Source organism: Porites lutea, chromosome 3, assembly GCF_958299795.1.
Source record: "Porites lutea chromosome 3, jaPorLute2.1, whole genome shotgun sequence".
Lineage (NCBI taxonomy): Eukaryota > Metazoa > Cnidaria > Anthozoa > Scleractinia > Poritidae > Porites > Porites lutea.
Window position 1 is genome coordinate 47,101,366 of NC_133203.1, and position 15,319 is coordinate 47,116,684.

The following is a 15,319-nucleotide window of genomic DNA, read 5'->3' on the forward strand; positions in this document are numbered from 1 at the left end:
ATACAAATTCACACAAAATAACACCACACACTCCAACTACTGTAAAACCCAAAAATAAAAGCAATTTACATTACAAATTTATCTGGAAAGCAACTTATGCCCCCTCATTAACCTAAGCTGAAAGAAACGGCTACCTTAAAGAAGAGGCTGGCCCTTAGTAAACTAAATGTAGAAGTAATGATGGGCCATTTCAGAACTAATATCGTAGGTGACAAATTACTCCTTAATTTTGGCGCGAAATTTCAGTGATAATTTGTAATTTCACATATGAAATTACAAAATTGCCATGGCAACCTTCCATACATCTCAGTGTCAAGATGGCGACAAAGTTTCAAAATGTCATGAATGAAGATGCCAGGGCATAAAAAGATGCCTTAAAAAACCTGAACACACGAAAGAGAACATCAAGAAGGATTCTAACAGGTATTTTGTTGAAAAATTCTGAACTCAAGCCAAATTTAAGCTCTAAATGTTCGAGAGAGGGACGTTCTCGATTGATGCGATCCAGGATAAACATTGCTAAAAGATTGCTAACGTAATTCGTGACCAATGACATTAATAGGTAATCAAATGGTATACTCGTGAAATTAGGGAATAATTTCACATGCTTTTTGTCCAAATCCTAATAATTTCCAGAGCCTTTACCCAAATTTCACTCATCACCATTTGATTACACATACATATATTCTCATGCAGTATTTGTATTTTTATGCAATTTTTTAAGGTCACAATCGCTGATGTGTAACAAGTTATACATGATCCCTGTATACTATTCAAGCTGATCATAAATCAGGACACAATACAAAGTTACTTTCTCTATCTTACATTGTGGTTCAATTTTTTCTTTGGTTTGAGCTAAATTAATTTTGTCTGACATCAATACTAAAACCTACCAAAACAAAAAGAAAAGTTAAACTATTTCGGAAAGTTTTAAACCAAAGAAGACTTTGTGCCACAATATATATATTGTTTCCAGCTATATTCAGGATGTTAATGTATGCACACCAATATGTACGGAATACAATAATTTAAGATAGATAGAGGTAAATCAAATCAGTTAACTAAAAACTTGACTGAAAACACCCTTAAAATGACACCAAAAAACAACCCTTTTTATATTCTGTCGTCACAAACCAAAAAGACTATTTTGTTGAAAAATTTATGCAAAATAACAAAAAGGATATTAATGGCAAAGAGGAAAGAAAAACTAATCCCAAAATTTTGCTACCAAACACAGGTGCGATGAGGAGTGGCAAATATTTGTTTCAAAATTAAACAACATTGAATGAAGAGAATGTTACTTGAACATGTGATTAATGACTAGCACATTTAAAAGCCACTATATTTTTAGTGTTCTTTTTAAAAAAATAAAGTACACACGGAATTTCTCTTTAGCCATATGCATGATGAAAAGAATAAACATATACCCATAATCAAAAGCACAAACAGTGACTATTAAAGCTAAGAGTATGAGCAAAGATCTTACACTAGTTAGTATCATCTTCACATGAATACCAAAGCCAAGCACAGAGCAGCAATGTGTTCGATAATCATATGATATTTGACTCGAAGCAGTGACAAAGGCCTTTTATGCTAATTACGAAAGATCAGCTGTCACAGCATGATATAAAGTTTATACATAGCTTATATCATTCCTAATTTTGTCAACATATTCCAAGTTTTAAAAATTACAGCATTTCCTTAATCCATGATTAATAAAGAAATCTTTGAACTACCACTAGTGTACTACCACTAGCTCTTGTCTCACAGCTATGCAGCTCCTCAAGATAAAGCAATTTAACTTTTTTCTACAATTAATATAATTTTTCTTCTAATGCAAATTTATGTAAAATGTTACAATATTTTGGTATAACAACTACAGTACCAAGAAAATTTTTGAAAAATAGGTATGGAATCATCTGACAGCACTTAATCATTCCGCTTGCATTTTAATAAAACAGACAATTTTAGAATAAGATGTCACACATTCAGTTAAAAATTTTTTTCTGCCTATTGGCTTTTTTATGTAGGTGTGACTTACTACAAAACATTAATATTAAAGCAATCCTAAAAATTGAAATAATCTTTCCTTTAAGTGACTTTATCAACCAATCTATTAAATTGGCCATCATACTATTTTTTTGACGACTATATTTGAACCAGACAGACTCAATCAACTTAAAATCCCTACGCAAAAATCCAATGTAAAAAGATTTAAGTTCCTATAAAATTAGATTTCTCAAAAGGGTTGAATACATTGAAAAAAAGCTGCCAAAAGAAATACGGAGATTAATTCTCTGGCTACATCAGTAAATATTCATACAGAGCGTTGCAGATAGAACTTAATACAATGTAACATTGAGGCACAAGTACAATTTTACATGTATATCTTGTTCAGACTATGCCACTTCACACTGGTGTCCGATATTGGACAATATTAATTTTCAATCTAAATATCATGCATATAGCCATATACTATAAAGCCCTGGTATTGTCTCCAAATCAGAATCAAAAAAGCTATTGTTTTTCTTTTCCATGATTCTGAATTCAAGATTCCCAATAGTATTATACTATTGATGACTAGTGCCAAGGGAAACAATTCATTTTGTTTCGCAAGAATCTCAATGTTTCATGAGGCAGAGCCAAGGAAACACTGGGATTCGAGTAAAAAAAATTAACTTTTTTTGTCCATAATAATGAGGTGTCTGTTTTAAACGGGTGTCCATAAAGCGGGTTTGACTATGCCTCTCAATTACAGAGTCCTTAAAAAAGCAAACTTCAAACATTTCCTAACTGAATACTCCAGACAGCTCTGTAATCCAAATGTTAGGCTCTGTCCTTCAGTATCCATCAAGTCAGGTTTGGGTATGTCGGATGATTTTGTTTTGTGATATTACAGTGCTCATAACCCCAAACACCCCCCTCAAAGAACTGGACTCGGGTTAGGGTCAGAGCTTTTTGGCTGCTTATACACTGTAGATATTAACATTTTATTACAGACCAACCTTGAAATAGTATTGACTTCCCTAAACAAAATTAGCTTTCAAAATTTGTGCTAGGCAATTCAGTAACGATAAAATAACTTGAGAAAATTATGGATGTAGATGTTACAGGTCAAAATTATATTCTGGTTAAAATTTTTTGACCTTAATTGAGAATCAACCAAGGTTAAAAAATTTTAACCTGAATTCAATTTTGACCTGTAACATATACATCATGCAAGTTGCTGAGTTTTTTCCAAGAGACATCTCAGTGAAAACGTTGAGTAAACACAGACTTTGCAGATACTGTACTAATGTGTCGAAATGAATACCTGCATGCAGAGGTGCAACAAAATATTTAGCAAAATCTACAACAAAATCACAGTAATCCACCAGAAAAATGCATTTTTCATACTGCATGTACAGGACTGTAAAAGCACTTAGTTATCTACCACTGTTTGCTTTAAGTAAATTTCAATAGTCATTGCCAAATTTTGACAACAACATTAAAGAATTTTTACCCTGATTGCAGTCACGCAACTACAATTACATCTTATAGAGTTAATCTACTATGTTATACAAACATATAAATGGCTTTGCATTTGGAAAAAATGATCATGTGATACTGATACCTCCTAAAAATAGGTTTATTTTAAGCTCTGCACCCCTCTAAAGCAAACAGCTAGGAGACTTGAAAATGTAGAAAACATTTTGTCAGTCAATGACTGTAAATACAACAACAAATACGTTTTAAAGGATTTCACCTACGTATATATGTAGCTTACTATGCCAGCCATAAACACTGGTCAGCTTGCATGTATACCTCAGGCATGTTCCACTAATGTTGCTACGCAGAGACCAATAACACAATCTTGTACAATATGCAAACATTTCTTACACCAAGTAAACACAACACTTGCGCGAGGCATATACCTTATCATATAATTATGCAATTTCGTATAACAGGCAACATGGCCGATGATTTCAAACTGATATCAAAGAAAAGTGGAACGGAAAGAGGTCATTTATATTTCAGTTAAACAAAGTTCCAAATATGAATTGAAAATGAATTCTTGTTTTCATCTAAGACCTTTTCCAATTCATGAAAATGAGTTACAACCTAAACCACATACTTCTAAGGCTATAATTAACACCTCCAACCAATAAAGGAATTTTATTCCATTTATATCGTGACTAAGTGACTATTGTTCTTATCTTCGAAGTCAATAAAATTAACGAAATTGACACTTCATCTGCAAACATCCAACAGCAGGGACTCATATAAACATTACGCCACGGATTTACCGGGATACTTTTATGACTGAAATTTCTAAATGATATAGGTACAAATTGCCTTGACAGAAACAGTAATTTGTGCTCTCACGTTACGACAATTAATTCGCTTTCAACAAAACAAGCCGTGGTACTTGTTGTTGTTACGTCTTATCCACCAGAAAACGATTTATATTTAATAACCTAACATAACATCTCTGCCACTCTGAATTTTAAAGATGAATTTATGTATTTGTCCAGATAATCAAAGTTAAAAATCAAGTTTTTACAAGACTCGGGTTCGCATTTACATGGCATTTGTATTTCTCAAGGCAATACCTGCGAATCAAAGCTATGAGTAAACAAAAGCGCTCATATGCCAACACGGCGCATATAGTTAACCGGCGTTTATTTAGAATCTGAAGAGTCCAGGCTCAACATCAGTGGATTCAAAATTTTGAAAGCTTTGTCTCCGTTTTCAGACAAAAAAAAAACGAATTGGTTTCTAATAACACCAACAACACAGCATGGAGAATAAATTACTTGTAAATTAACTGTCCTAATTACCCTCTCTAGGTAAAAGGTTATATTTTATTCGCTAACCTGGTAAGAGATGACTGCGAAAATTTGCTCCAAGCCTGTCTACAATTTGATGAAGGAGATCCAACCCCGTTAGGCTCAACTAAAGAAAAATAAAACCATTCATTTATTTGGCAGGTTATTTCTGAAAGAGAATACCAAGGAAAATACCTAATTACTGTACTAAGTCGTTCGGGTGCCAATATTTGTCTACAGAATATATGGACTCCTCAAACTACCCTAATACCTCAAGCCCCAATTAATAGACGCCTGACGTCTAAAAATACCAAATCAGTGTATTTCGAAAAGGATAAGCTGTGATTTTCATTTTTATAGCCTAAACTGCCAATCGTTTTTCAATCCATGCACAAAGACCTCTCGGAAAACGATCGTCAACAACTCGCGAGCATTTTGCATCGTGTCGACTAAATGTTCTAGTGCTTGCTAAATCCCATGAAAATATTCGCAATATATCCCGCACATAAGCAAAAAAAGAATAGTATCAAGAAAGTAAATCACTTTCTTCGTTTTCCTACCTTAAAATTACTGCTATTGACCCACGCAACAAGCCCATCGAGAAGTTTATCGAAGCCAATAAACTCTATTCTGTTCGAAGGATCGCTGAGGTAGGTCGAGAGGTCTTCAGCCGCTTTCAGCCTTTTCTGGGTGTCTTGAGAATTAACAGCGGCCAAAATTCCTTCCAAAAATACTAAATCTTTCATTTTCTGTGCATGAATGGACTTCCTGCAGGGCGAATTAGAGCAGTTCTCACAAGACCAATCTTGCAATATTACACTTTCAGAACGTTAATACAACAGCATTGCCGAGGAACGGTTTATGATTTGTGACGGGGAAGTCGATTTGGTGCGTCGTATAATACATCCGTTGGTCTTCTTAACTTCCTTTGTCTGTCTATATTCAACAAGGATTATCAAACCGTGAAATCCAAGAGGAGATTAGCACGTTTTCTCGGCTGAAAAGTTTCTTTCTAAAGGTCCACACAAATTCGCCGCCATTTTTAGAGTTCAACGATTGCGAGGTGGTGACGTCACGGGAGTGAAAAGAGAATTGCAAATGATCAGAATTTTCAAGAAGCCCTCTACGCAAAGAAATAAATTATATAGCAACGCAACCAGAACATTCTTGAATAAAAAATATTGGGAATTTCGTGCATATTAGTAACAGCAAAGCGGTTTAAAAGAGAAATTTCCCTTATTGATATTTAGGGAAGCTGCTAACAACCCTTGGAATCACCTTCACGTTTTGTCACACAACGCATCACGCAACATTAGGAGCAAATTCACGTGAGGTCTGATCTCGTGACTGCAAATATCCTCGATTCCTCCGATACAATTCAGAGACCATGGTAAACATTTGTTTTCTGTAATTTCAAGCAATTACGACGCTCCTTTAAACGTATGTAGTTGCCCAGCGTGTATTTTCAAGCTTATTTTTCAACGTGTTATTGATTTTATAGCCGAGGAGAGGGGCAACCTGGGTTCACTGGTGGCTTTCCCACCAAACACAAACTCAAAAATTGACAAACGAAGTCGAATATCAAACGCCAGACTAATAGGTCTGGGAGACGACCCCTATTCAGGGCCCAGTTGTATAGTGTTCTGATCGAGATTCCCGTGTATTCCCCGAAGAAATCGAGTCACAACGATCTTTTGTAAAAATGGAGAGTAAGACCTCATTGACCGTCTAAATGGAGAAAACTACTCCCGGGTGGAAAGGTCACCCTTATCCTAGAGGAGGGGCCGGGGGAGGGGATGTGGCGCTCCCATATAAAAGTGACGGTGATGCTCGTTGTCTTGCTTAGGGGTGTAAATTGCAGATTTTGGTCTCCCTTAGGGTGTTTGGGACGGAAAGCCACAAAATTTGCCCATTCAGGTATCGCTTAAGGCACTGCATGAAGACATTTTCAAAAAATTGCCGTAATAACGGGTGGGCGAGCCAAAGTGTGTAAATCGAGAATGTTGGGATCAATTTACGTTTCCGGGAAACTGCCCACCCACCCCTTCCCTAACCCTAACATTTTGCTCCAAGTGAGACGCAAATGTTAACGTCGAGTTAGGGGAGGGGTAGGTGGACTGGCTAGAAGGGTGAACCTAACATCACAAAAGGGTGACAAGTAGACAAGTCTAGGCGGGGCACACTTCTGGCCGTGCCAGCCTTTTGTTTTGTTATGTAAACGCCACGGTATGGAAAGTTGGCTCGCCCAGGGTAGCTAGTGACCCTTTTACTCGGGGCAACGTCTCCCCATGTAAACGTGGTCTAAAGCGATGATCGCGCGAATTGCCATTCCGATCAAGTGGGTATGCTTTGAGGAAACTTTCAAGAGCATTTCTACAACATGCGAAATGAACCCACAACAACATCAATCAGGCAGTGGACTGGCAGCCATGGAAACAGGGCTTTGTGCATTCATAGGACCGACGGCTACTAATGCCATGCTGATGAGTCCCAGTAACGGCTAAACAGCTGTCCATGGCTGCCACTGCCCGGGTGATATGGCTGTGCGCATGCGTGAGGTACTGGCCAGGCCCTCAGTTGGTGTATGTTTGCCCCTTGCTTTCAGTTTGACCACAAGTTGGAGTGAAAAAGCGGATAGAATGTTGTTGCCATTTATTCTTCACATAAAAAAAAAACTAAATTAAGAAATGTTATTAACAGCCATGTATTTTTAACACCTAAAATATGAACTGCCAGTTTAAATTGCCCGCCTGATAACTGTAAAAGCACGCCCGTCCCTTACAAATAAAGTATTGATCCATCTTCAAAGAAACAGCTTTCTTTTCCGCAAGATTCTTGGGACGGTCTTGTCCTGGAATTTAATGATGAAAATTCTGCAAAAATGAAACCAAAAATAGCAACAGTTTTATTCTTTGGATGTACCTTGATACCTTCGGTTACACTGAGCCTTTTTCTTTATAAATTGATTATAAAACTGTGCATAGAATGTGACCGCTCTCTTCCCCGGCGGAATGCATACAAATATACTCGGAAAGTGCAAGGAACTGGCCTTGATAGCTTTAAAACGAAATTTTTGTGCGGTTCTCAGTAAGCCACCCACCCACCCCTCCCCAACAAAACCCGACATAACAACCAATCTATGACATTTTTTCGAGTTTTACACACTGGACGCGTCAAGTACGGCGGGGAACAAACGTGATTATGCGTGCACGATGGCTACCGCGAGAGAAAAACGGCGCGAGGAAATTGCGTTTCACATAGGTGGTCATAGGAGTGTTTGACAACGGCTATAGTGTTTTTTGTTTTTGTTGTTGTTTTTTTTTTGTCAGGACCTCCTGGTTTTGTTTCTTATCTCTGGTTCTTTTTGTTTTAGAAAATACCAGCTATGTACAGTAGACTGATGATAGTTTTTGCGTTTGCATGCAATCCAAGAACAAAATTGAGTGTCTCAAGAACAAAATGTAATTTGTTTCCGTAGAAATAAATATTAATGTTGTTGTCGTTTAAGAAGAAAGTTTCTGCTCAAGAGCTCGCCGGAAAAAAGCGATAATTCAAGTTCCTAAGAAGTTGCGCGCGCTGTAAAAGCCGCATCGCACATGAGTTTTGACGACGCCATAGAGAACTGAACGTAAATTCAGTACTTTTCTCCGTGTAACTGTTTTCGCCATTAGCAAATAATCTGAACGATTGTAACCTGAATTTTTCATTGATACCTTGACAACACTGGTGCTTTCTTTCATCAAAAAGTTTAAAATCCTCCTCTGTGGGTGTCCTACGAGAGCCAGCAAAATCAGTTATGACTAACTTAAGAAGTAAGAATGAGATCACACCAGCCCAGAGTGGTGACTAGTTTCGACAGCTGTACTTCTTCATAAAGAAACATTAGTCGCCGCCACGCTTGTTATCCAAAAATATTTCAAGTTCAAAGATAAAAAACTTGGCCTTTTAATATCGGTTCAATTTTAATTTCAATAGCGCTAATTTGTGGATAGATTGATAAACTGACCTCTAAGTGGCTTGTACAATAGCTCATAATATACTTACCACTCGTTTTCGTACAAATACTCCTCTTGCCCTGGACAGATGTCGAAGCCTTCGCCAATCTAGGAAAGAAGAATGATGCAGAGAAAGAAATAGGCGAATTAATTAATAGTCCCGTTTATCTTTGAACGCAAATTACGCTGACAGCAATACTGAAAATGAAACGCAACACTTCATGGCTGAAACAAAATAGGGAATGCCGGTTCCTTTTGCCAGATACAGGCCGGGTTCGTAGAGATTTTTAGATCCAAAATTCAAGACTTTTTCCAGACAGTTTTCCAAAGCATTAATTTCTTTTTCCGACCTCAAGGTTATCAAATAAACCCGGAGGGTGATCAATAGAGACCATAAAAGACGAACGAAGAAAGCAAACTTTTTTCTTGATCCGCTGCAAACATAGGGGCGACATTGAGTCAGATTTGACCAAAACAAAAAAATATCGCTTATGCATGAAGCACTTGTTTCAGCTTTGAAAAATAAAAAAAAAAACCTCAAGACTTTTTACAAACTTTTTCAGACTTCTTCCAGGTCTGGAAAATTGCTGGGGAAATGTCAAGACTATTTCAAGAATTCAAGACTCTGTATACGAACCTCACAGATAACATAGAGTCAACAATTCATTTGCAGCAGTGCGCGTACAGCAGGGCGCGTAAAGCCGTTGACCTTGCTCCTTGGATTTCTTTTTTGTTTGCAAGCACGTGCACCGTGTCGAGTTGTAGGTTGCGACAAGTTGTTGCAGAAAGTAGAGAGTAGTTTAAGGCGTTTTGCAACAACTATCTGAAACCTGCAACAATATGAATTGTTGCGAGACAGACTTGACTGGTGGTAAAACGCACAACATTGTTTTAACTCGTTTTGAAGCGATTATGGAAGAAGAATTTGCCATTTTTGTTGCCCGCGTTTTACTGTAAAAAAAATTCTAAGGGCAAATGTGATTGCTATTGCTTCAGGGCACGTGTGCTTGCACATGGTGTCATACATGCAGGTGAAAAAGAGTGGAAACATGTCGAAAGTTCGACAGCGAGTTGGCGCGTCGTTAGATTTATACCTTATTCTGTTTCAGGTTTCAGGCCTGGTGCCAACAACAAAAATAACAGCAACAACAGCAGAATCTTACCGAGATTTGCCACATTAGTTTAATGTCACAGCGAGCTCGCCTTCCCCAGTTCGGCCGGTCCACCTAGTAGTCAATTGAAAAAGTAAAACGTTTGTTAAACGATCGCGAATAAGATGCAAAAAAACTAGACTCTGCACTTTAAATGGGAGTCTAAGTGCAGTTTTTAAAGGTGTTTATTAGGCAGCAACTGCCAAGTTTGAACGTGGCTAGTGAGGTGCCGAGTTTTACAGACGTTGTGGTGAGCTTGTCCCCCCACCCCCCCTTCTTACCACCACCCTCAAACACACACACACACACACACACACACACACAAACGTACTACAAAACTTTCGCGAGGTTGTGGAGCAATATATCTTTACTCGCTTTGGACAGATTGCCTTTAAACGTGGTATAAGGTTTCCTAATTTTATGGACCTCCTTCCAGCAGTGTCGATGTATCGATATTCGCTAAGTCGTCTTCATTAAAACTTGAATAAAACCGTGGAAGGGTTCTTTCAGAGATCCTTTCAAGCTCTTTTAGGACAGTCCCTCTATCACATTTGAAGACAAGTAGGTTTACTTACAAAACTGATAAGTTTACGGCTCCGTCTGGACTTCCTGCGCTTTTTCCCTTTATGTGCCTTCTTTTCTTCGTTAGGTTGAGTTCCTAAAAATCTTTAAGCAAACAACAGGATCGTTCAAGAAATTTTGTGCACTTTTAAAAGCTTTCTTCTCAATTGAAAGTTACAAAGAGAGAATTATTTTGTAACTCTGGGATTTTTTATTGTTTTTGTGTTAAATAACGATAGAAAAATTCCCACGGACAAATGCAGTGGTTCAACTTTCACTTACCGTACCAAAGAAAACTTTGTTAGTATCAAAAACAGTTCACCCCTGTGCCAACCTCTTGCTTTCTCCACAATATTTACAAACCTTTTATTTGGTCTTCTGACATTTTAACTTTTTTGAAGGAGATGTTGTTATACTGTAGGTAGAACGCGACTTTTTCTTATGCCACCAAAGTCGGTTGGTGCTGTCGGTTACAAGTTTGCTCTCGTGCGCAACATTTCGTGTGCTATATTCGCCACTTTTGGAGATTAAATTTCCCGCGCCCGTGCTGATTCGAAATTTAAACCTATTATCCATGCTTCTACTAAAATATGGGCGTCACTGGGCCTTTCCACGACTTGCATAACCTTCCGTTAACTCTCGACTTCTGCTTCGGCAAAGGAGAAGATAACATTTCTTACCCGTGAGACCCAAACTTCATGCTACTCTTGTAGGACTCTCGCGTCTAAACGAAGGTTGTCCGCTTGTTTTCGGCTGTCAGTTCTGCCGGTTCGAATTTTCGCCACTTAAATTAAACCTCCCTCGTGCCATCGAAGGTAAAGCGCATTTCAAGCGAAGATGCGCATCATCGTGTATTTCCTTTACATATGCGTTATTGACCAAGCTTGTTCGTTCAAAATGGTTGTATATTGGCCAAGTTCTTTTTTGCGTGTTTATTGACTGACACGAAGTCCAGGTCAATAGAAAAGCATTACGAGGCCACTATTCAGCCATCTTGAAACTTAAGAACAAGCTTGGTCAGTAACGGATTTATTATATGGCAAAAAGAGAACTTTTTCCTGCGGGACCATGCATTGCGGAAAAACCCGATCTTGCCCGCTGGGGTAGCTAGGGCTTTCCACAAGTTGCTCGGTAACTTTTTTCGTTTCGAGCAATTTCTCTAGTTATCTTCTAATTCTGAGATATCGGAGCAGCTTTTAGTGCTTAAATTATACGGTGGCCCACAACTGTCACGACAAAAGCAAAAACCTCACGGCAAAAACAAAATACCTCACGGCAAAACCGAAAACCTCACGGCAAAAACAAAAACCTCACGGCAAAACCAAAAACCTCACGGGAAAAAACAAAAACCTCACGGCAAAACCAAAAACCTCACGGCAAAACCAAAAACCTCACGGAAAAAACAAAATACCTCACGCCAAAAGCAAATACCCACAGCAAAACCAAAGCTATTTTGTTTTTGCCGCTGTGAAGTATTTGGTTTTGCCGAAACTGACTTGCTGACTTGAGTGTCTCACGGTCGGGTGAAGAAGGTCATGTAACAATTTTAGTGGCTCCTTACCTCTTTTGGTTTTAACTGAGGACAAAGTTATTTAGCAACGCTGGTTACGCCGCAAAGATGCACAAAATTAAAATGCTTAGAAATCTTACAAAGACAATCTTAAAACAGGGGCGCACATACACCAACCCACGGCTTAACCCACGGCATAGCCAGTACGTCACGCATGCGCATAGCCATATCACTCGGGCAGTAGCAGCCATGGAGAGCTCGCCCTCATTAAACCCTCATTAGGCTCACCAGCATGGTGATATGGCTGTGCGCATGCGTGAGGTATTAGCCGTGCCGGTTGGTGTTCGGTTGGTGTATGTGTGTCCCTTGCTTTAAAAATCTTGCTAGAAATCTTACTTTTGTTGCACAAGTACAATTTCATATGCTAGCATGAGACTCAAGATGTTTCTGTTTTTTCGAACAACTTTCGTTACAAAAAGCAACTTTTGATTGTTTTTTGAGCAACTTTTTGAGAAATTACAGGAAACTTTTTGGAAAATCTCAAGAAAGCCCTAGGGGCAGCCAATCAGAATGCAATATTCGCTTCATCTTGCCCGCTCGCGGATGCAACCATATAATAAAAAAAAATCTGCAACCTAGAAAACATCTGAAAGCACATGGCGATAGAAACAAAAAAAAATAATAAACATGAGAACTGGGTCTGGAAGGGTATTTCCCGGGATCTGGCATGGGAGTTAACGTGATTCGGGTAGCGTTAATGGCATACGGGATTTGACTCCTACGCGGGAAGCGGGATTCGCCGAAATTTGGGCTCGGGATGGGGAATTGGGAAAGAAAACGATATTCGGGATAGCCGTGACAGAAGTTTGGGACGTGGATGTCTCGTGAAAAAGGGGCGGGAATGCGGGATCAGGACCCTCCCAATTTCCTGACCTAGGAGGGGAGGGTAGGGGAGGATGAAGCATACTAGCTACTTCGACGGAATCAGATCACTTGCATCTTTTAAGGGAATTGAATCCTTCAAGAAACAAAACTGAAATTGATGCAGAAGAACTGATTACCGCCACAGAATTGCAAAGAAGACTTTTCACGAATACCCAACAATTATTCCTCGAGCCCGAATGGGCTCTGAGTCAATGGCCCATGATACTGATGCCTTCGGCCTCATGTGCTATTGACTCAGAGGCCATGAGGGTGAGTGGAATAATTGTTTTAGTAAAATCCAACTACTTGGTAAAAAATATCGAGACAAAACAACTTTAGCTTGAAAAACGCGATTCAGCGACCATTGTTTTGGTTTTCAAAGCCGGTGCTTTTTGCTACCAGTAGGCTATAACATATAGCCTAGTAGTAGCTCAACCAATCAGAACGCAGCATTGATAATAGACCACCAGTTGGATTTTACTAAATACTGATACCCACGTGTGTTCTTTCCACTTGAGCCCGAGGTTTGTGCCTGGCTGTTAGTTACGGACCGAGTTCTTTTTCATGTCAGTGACGAAACAGCCAGGACATAAACCAACGGGGAAAGAAAGTGAGGACCATAACTTACAGAAATGAGTGCGGACTTTATTCCTTGGGGGACTCCCATATAAACGCGACGGGGATACTCGTCGGAAAATCTGTAATTTACACCGCAAGGCGAGACGACGAGCATCCCCATCACTTTTATATAGCAGTCCCATCCCCCATCTCGGGACTTTGTGTATACAAAGGACTGTATAAGACTCCAAATAAAAGATGTCTTGTCTTCTTGTCTTGTAAAACGCGTGATTCTAGTGATACATCTCCGAGAAAAGGACGTGCAGGCAAAGGAAACTTTTAATTAGCGCGCAGGCTGTACACTACACTGGAAAAAGGCCCGCAAAAATTGACCAATCACAGCGCGCAAAAAAATGTCGGGCCTGGGTCAAACGTCGATCTTTTAATACATGTACCGAACCTTATAAACAAGACAAATAGACTTTTTCGCTTTAGCATTAGCTTTGGCACATGTGAAGTTCGACGTTTGAGATTAACACTTATAAATGAAGATACGAACAAGGTTGCAAACCACTGATATATTAGGAATTAATCCAGAAAACGATCAAGTTCTTTTTCAGGGAGGTTAAGTTTTCCCTTTACTTGCCATTAAGTGATCAGTACATCCATAAGAATTATTTTTGACAGACTATTTTTATTTGCCCTTTTCCTAATTTAAGAAAATTCATGATTCGTACAACTTCAGACAAACAAATTTCAAGGACTTTTAAAGGATTTTTGAACACCTTATTGGCTAAACACTTCATAGAGTCACTTACGATTTTTACTTCTTCAGCCATGAATGATCACATTGTTTCATACTACTTTCGGCCGCAACAACACTTTGCAAAATGTCTGGGTATCAATTGCAATTACGACTGAGGTACAGAAATAGCATTTAATATAAAGAAACAGAAGTAAGATATTGCTCATGCACAAAACATGACAAAAAATGTTTTTAGAACAACGAAATGAATTTCAAGGACTTTTCAAGACAACTACTAAAATTCAAGACCTTTTCAAGATTTACGAACCATCGAAATTGTCAACCTGCATCTGATGTTTGCCGAACTGTGATATAAATCTTTCTATGAAGGGCCAGCTCGTAAAAACTAAAATCGCTTTTGAAGTGACACAGACTTCAAGGAGTTCAGAGATTCGTAGACCTATGCGGGATTCAGGGCGAGTTTTTATCCAAATGAGCATATCTCGGTCGCCCCATATAAGGGAATCCAAGAAGTCTTGGATTCTGGATTCCACCTCGTGGATTCCGGATTCCAGGTACTAGATTCCAATCTTTTTCAGAGGAACTTGGATTCTGGAATCCAATCGTAAGTGAGATTCTGGATTCCTTGAGCAAAAAGTTCCCGGATCCCCTTACGTAGGGCGATCGAAATTGTGCTGACAAGACAGAGAACTGGCGAAATTTGGTATTGAAACATTTCTTTATTTATTTTCAAATCTACATTGAAAAAAAACCACTCACTTTAATGCAACGCTCTCTTCCTTCAATCGACGCAAAGACACTCGTCCCAAAGCGTTCCTTGAACAGCCTTGTAATGGACAATGCTAATAAAAACAGCACTTTTGAGTTTTCTACTGAACAGTGATGCTGTCTGATTCAGGTAACTCCCTTCCAGCACTTTTCCGGCAGCTCACTCAATACACCCAGCGATGTTTGTACAATCAGCCAGGCTTGCCACCTGAAAACAAGAAAACGACCAAGCCCAACCGAGTCCTCACCTGTTACTGTGATTTGAGAATGCTATTGAC

The 15,319-nt window shown here is 38.8% G+C and overlaps 2 protein-coding genes across 6 annotated transcripts in view; both read right to left on the reverse strand.

The window, feature by feature from the left end:
- The window catches only part of LOC140931286 (CLIP-associating protein 1-A-like), a 59,580-nt gene extending 53,723 nt beyond the window's left edge, over positions 1-5,857 (reverse strand). For all 5 annotated transcript variants that reach the window (XM_073381066.1, XM_073381064.1, XM_073381063.1 and 2 more), the window contains exons 1-2: positions 5,369-5,857; positions 4,857-4,935 (exon numbers count right to left, since the gene is read on the reverse strand). In XM_073381066.1, coding sequence (XP_073237167.1) covers positions 4,857-4,935; positions 5,369-5,554 — 265 coding nt within the window. In that variant the 5' untranslated portion in view covers positions 5,555-5,857. The remainder of the gene's footprint in view (positions 1-4,856; positions 4,936-5,368) is intronic.
- A 1,586-nt stretch (positions 5,858-7,443) lies between these two features.
- On the reverse strand, positions 7,444-11,215 carry LOC140932403 (uncharacterized). Its single transcript, XM_073382015.1, has 6 exons — positions 11,196-11,215; positions 10,530-10,620; positions 9,967-10,029; positions 8,853-8,911; positions 8,522-8,580; positions 7,444-7,681 (listed from the first exon to the last, which is right to left on the reverse strand). Exons 1-6 carry the CDS (start codon positions 11,213-11,215, stop codon positions 7,587-7,589), a joined length of 387 nt encoding a protein of 128 aa, XP_073238116.1. The 3' UTR covers positions 7,444-7,586.
- Between the last annotated feature and the right edge of the window lie 4,104 nt (positions 11,216-15,319).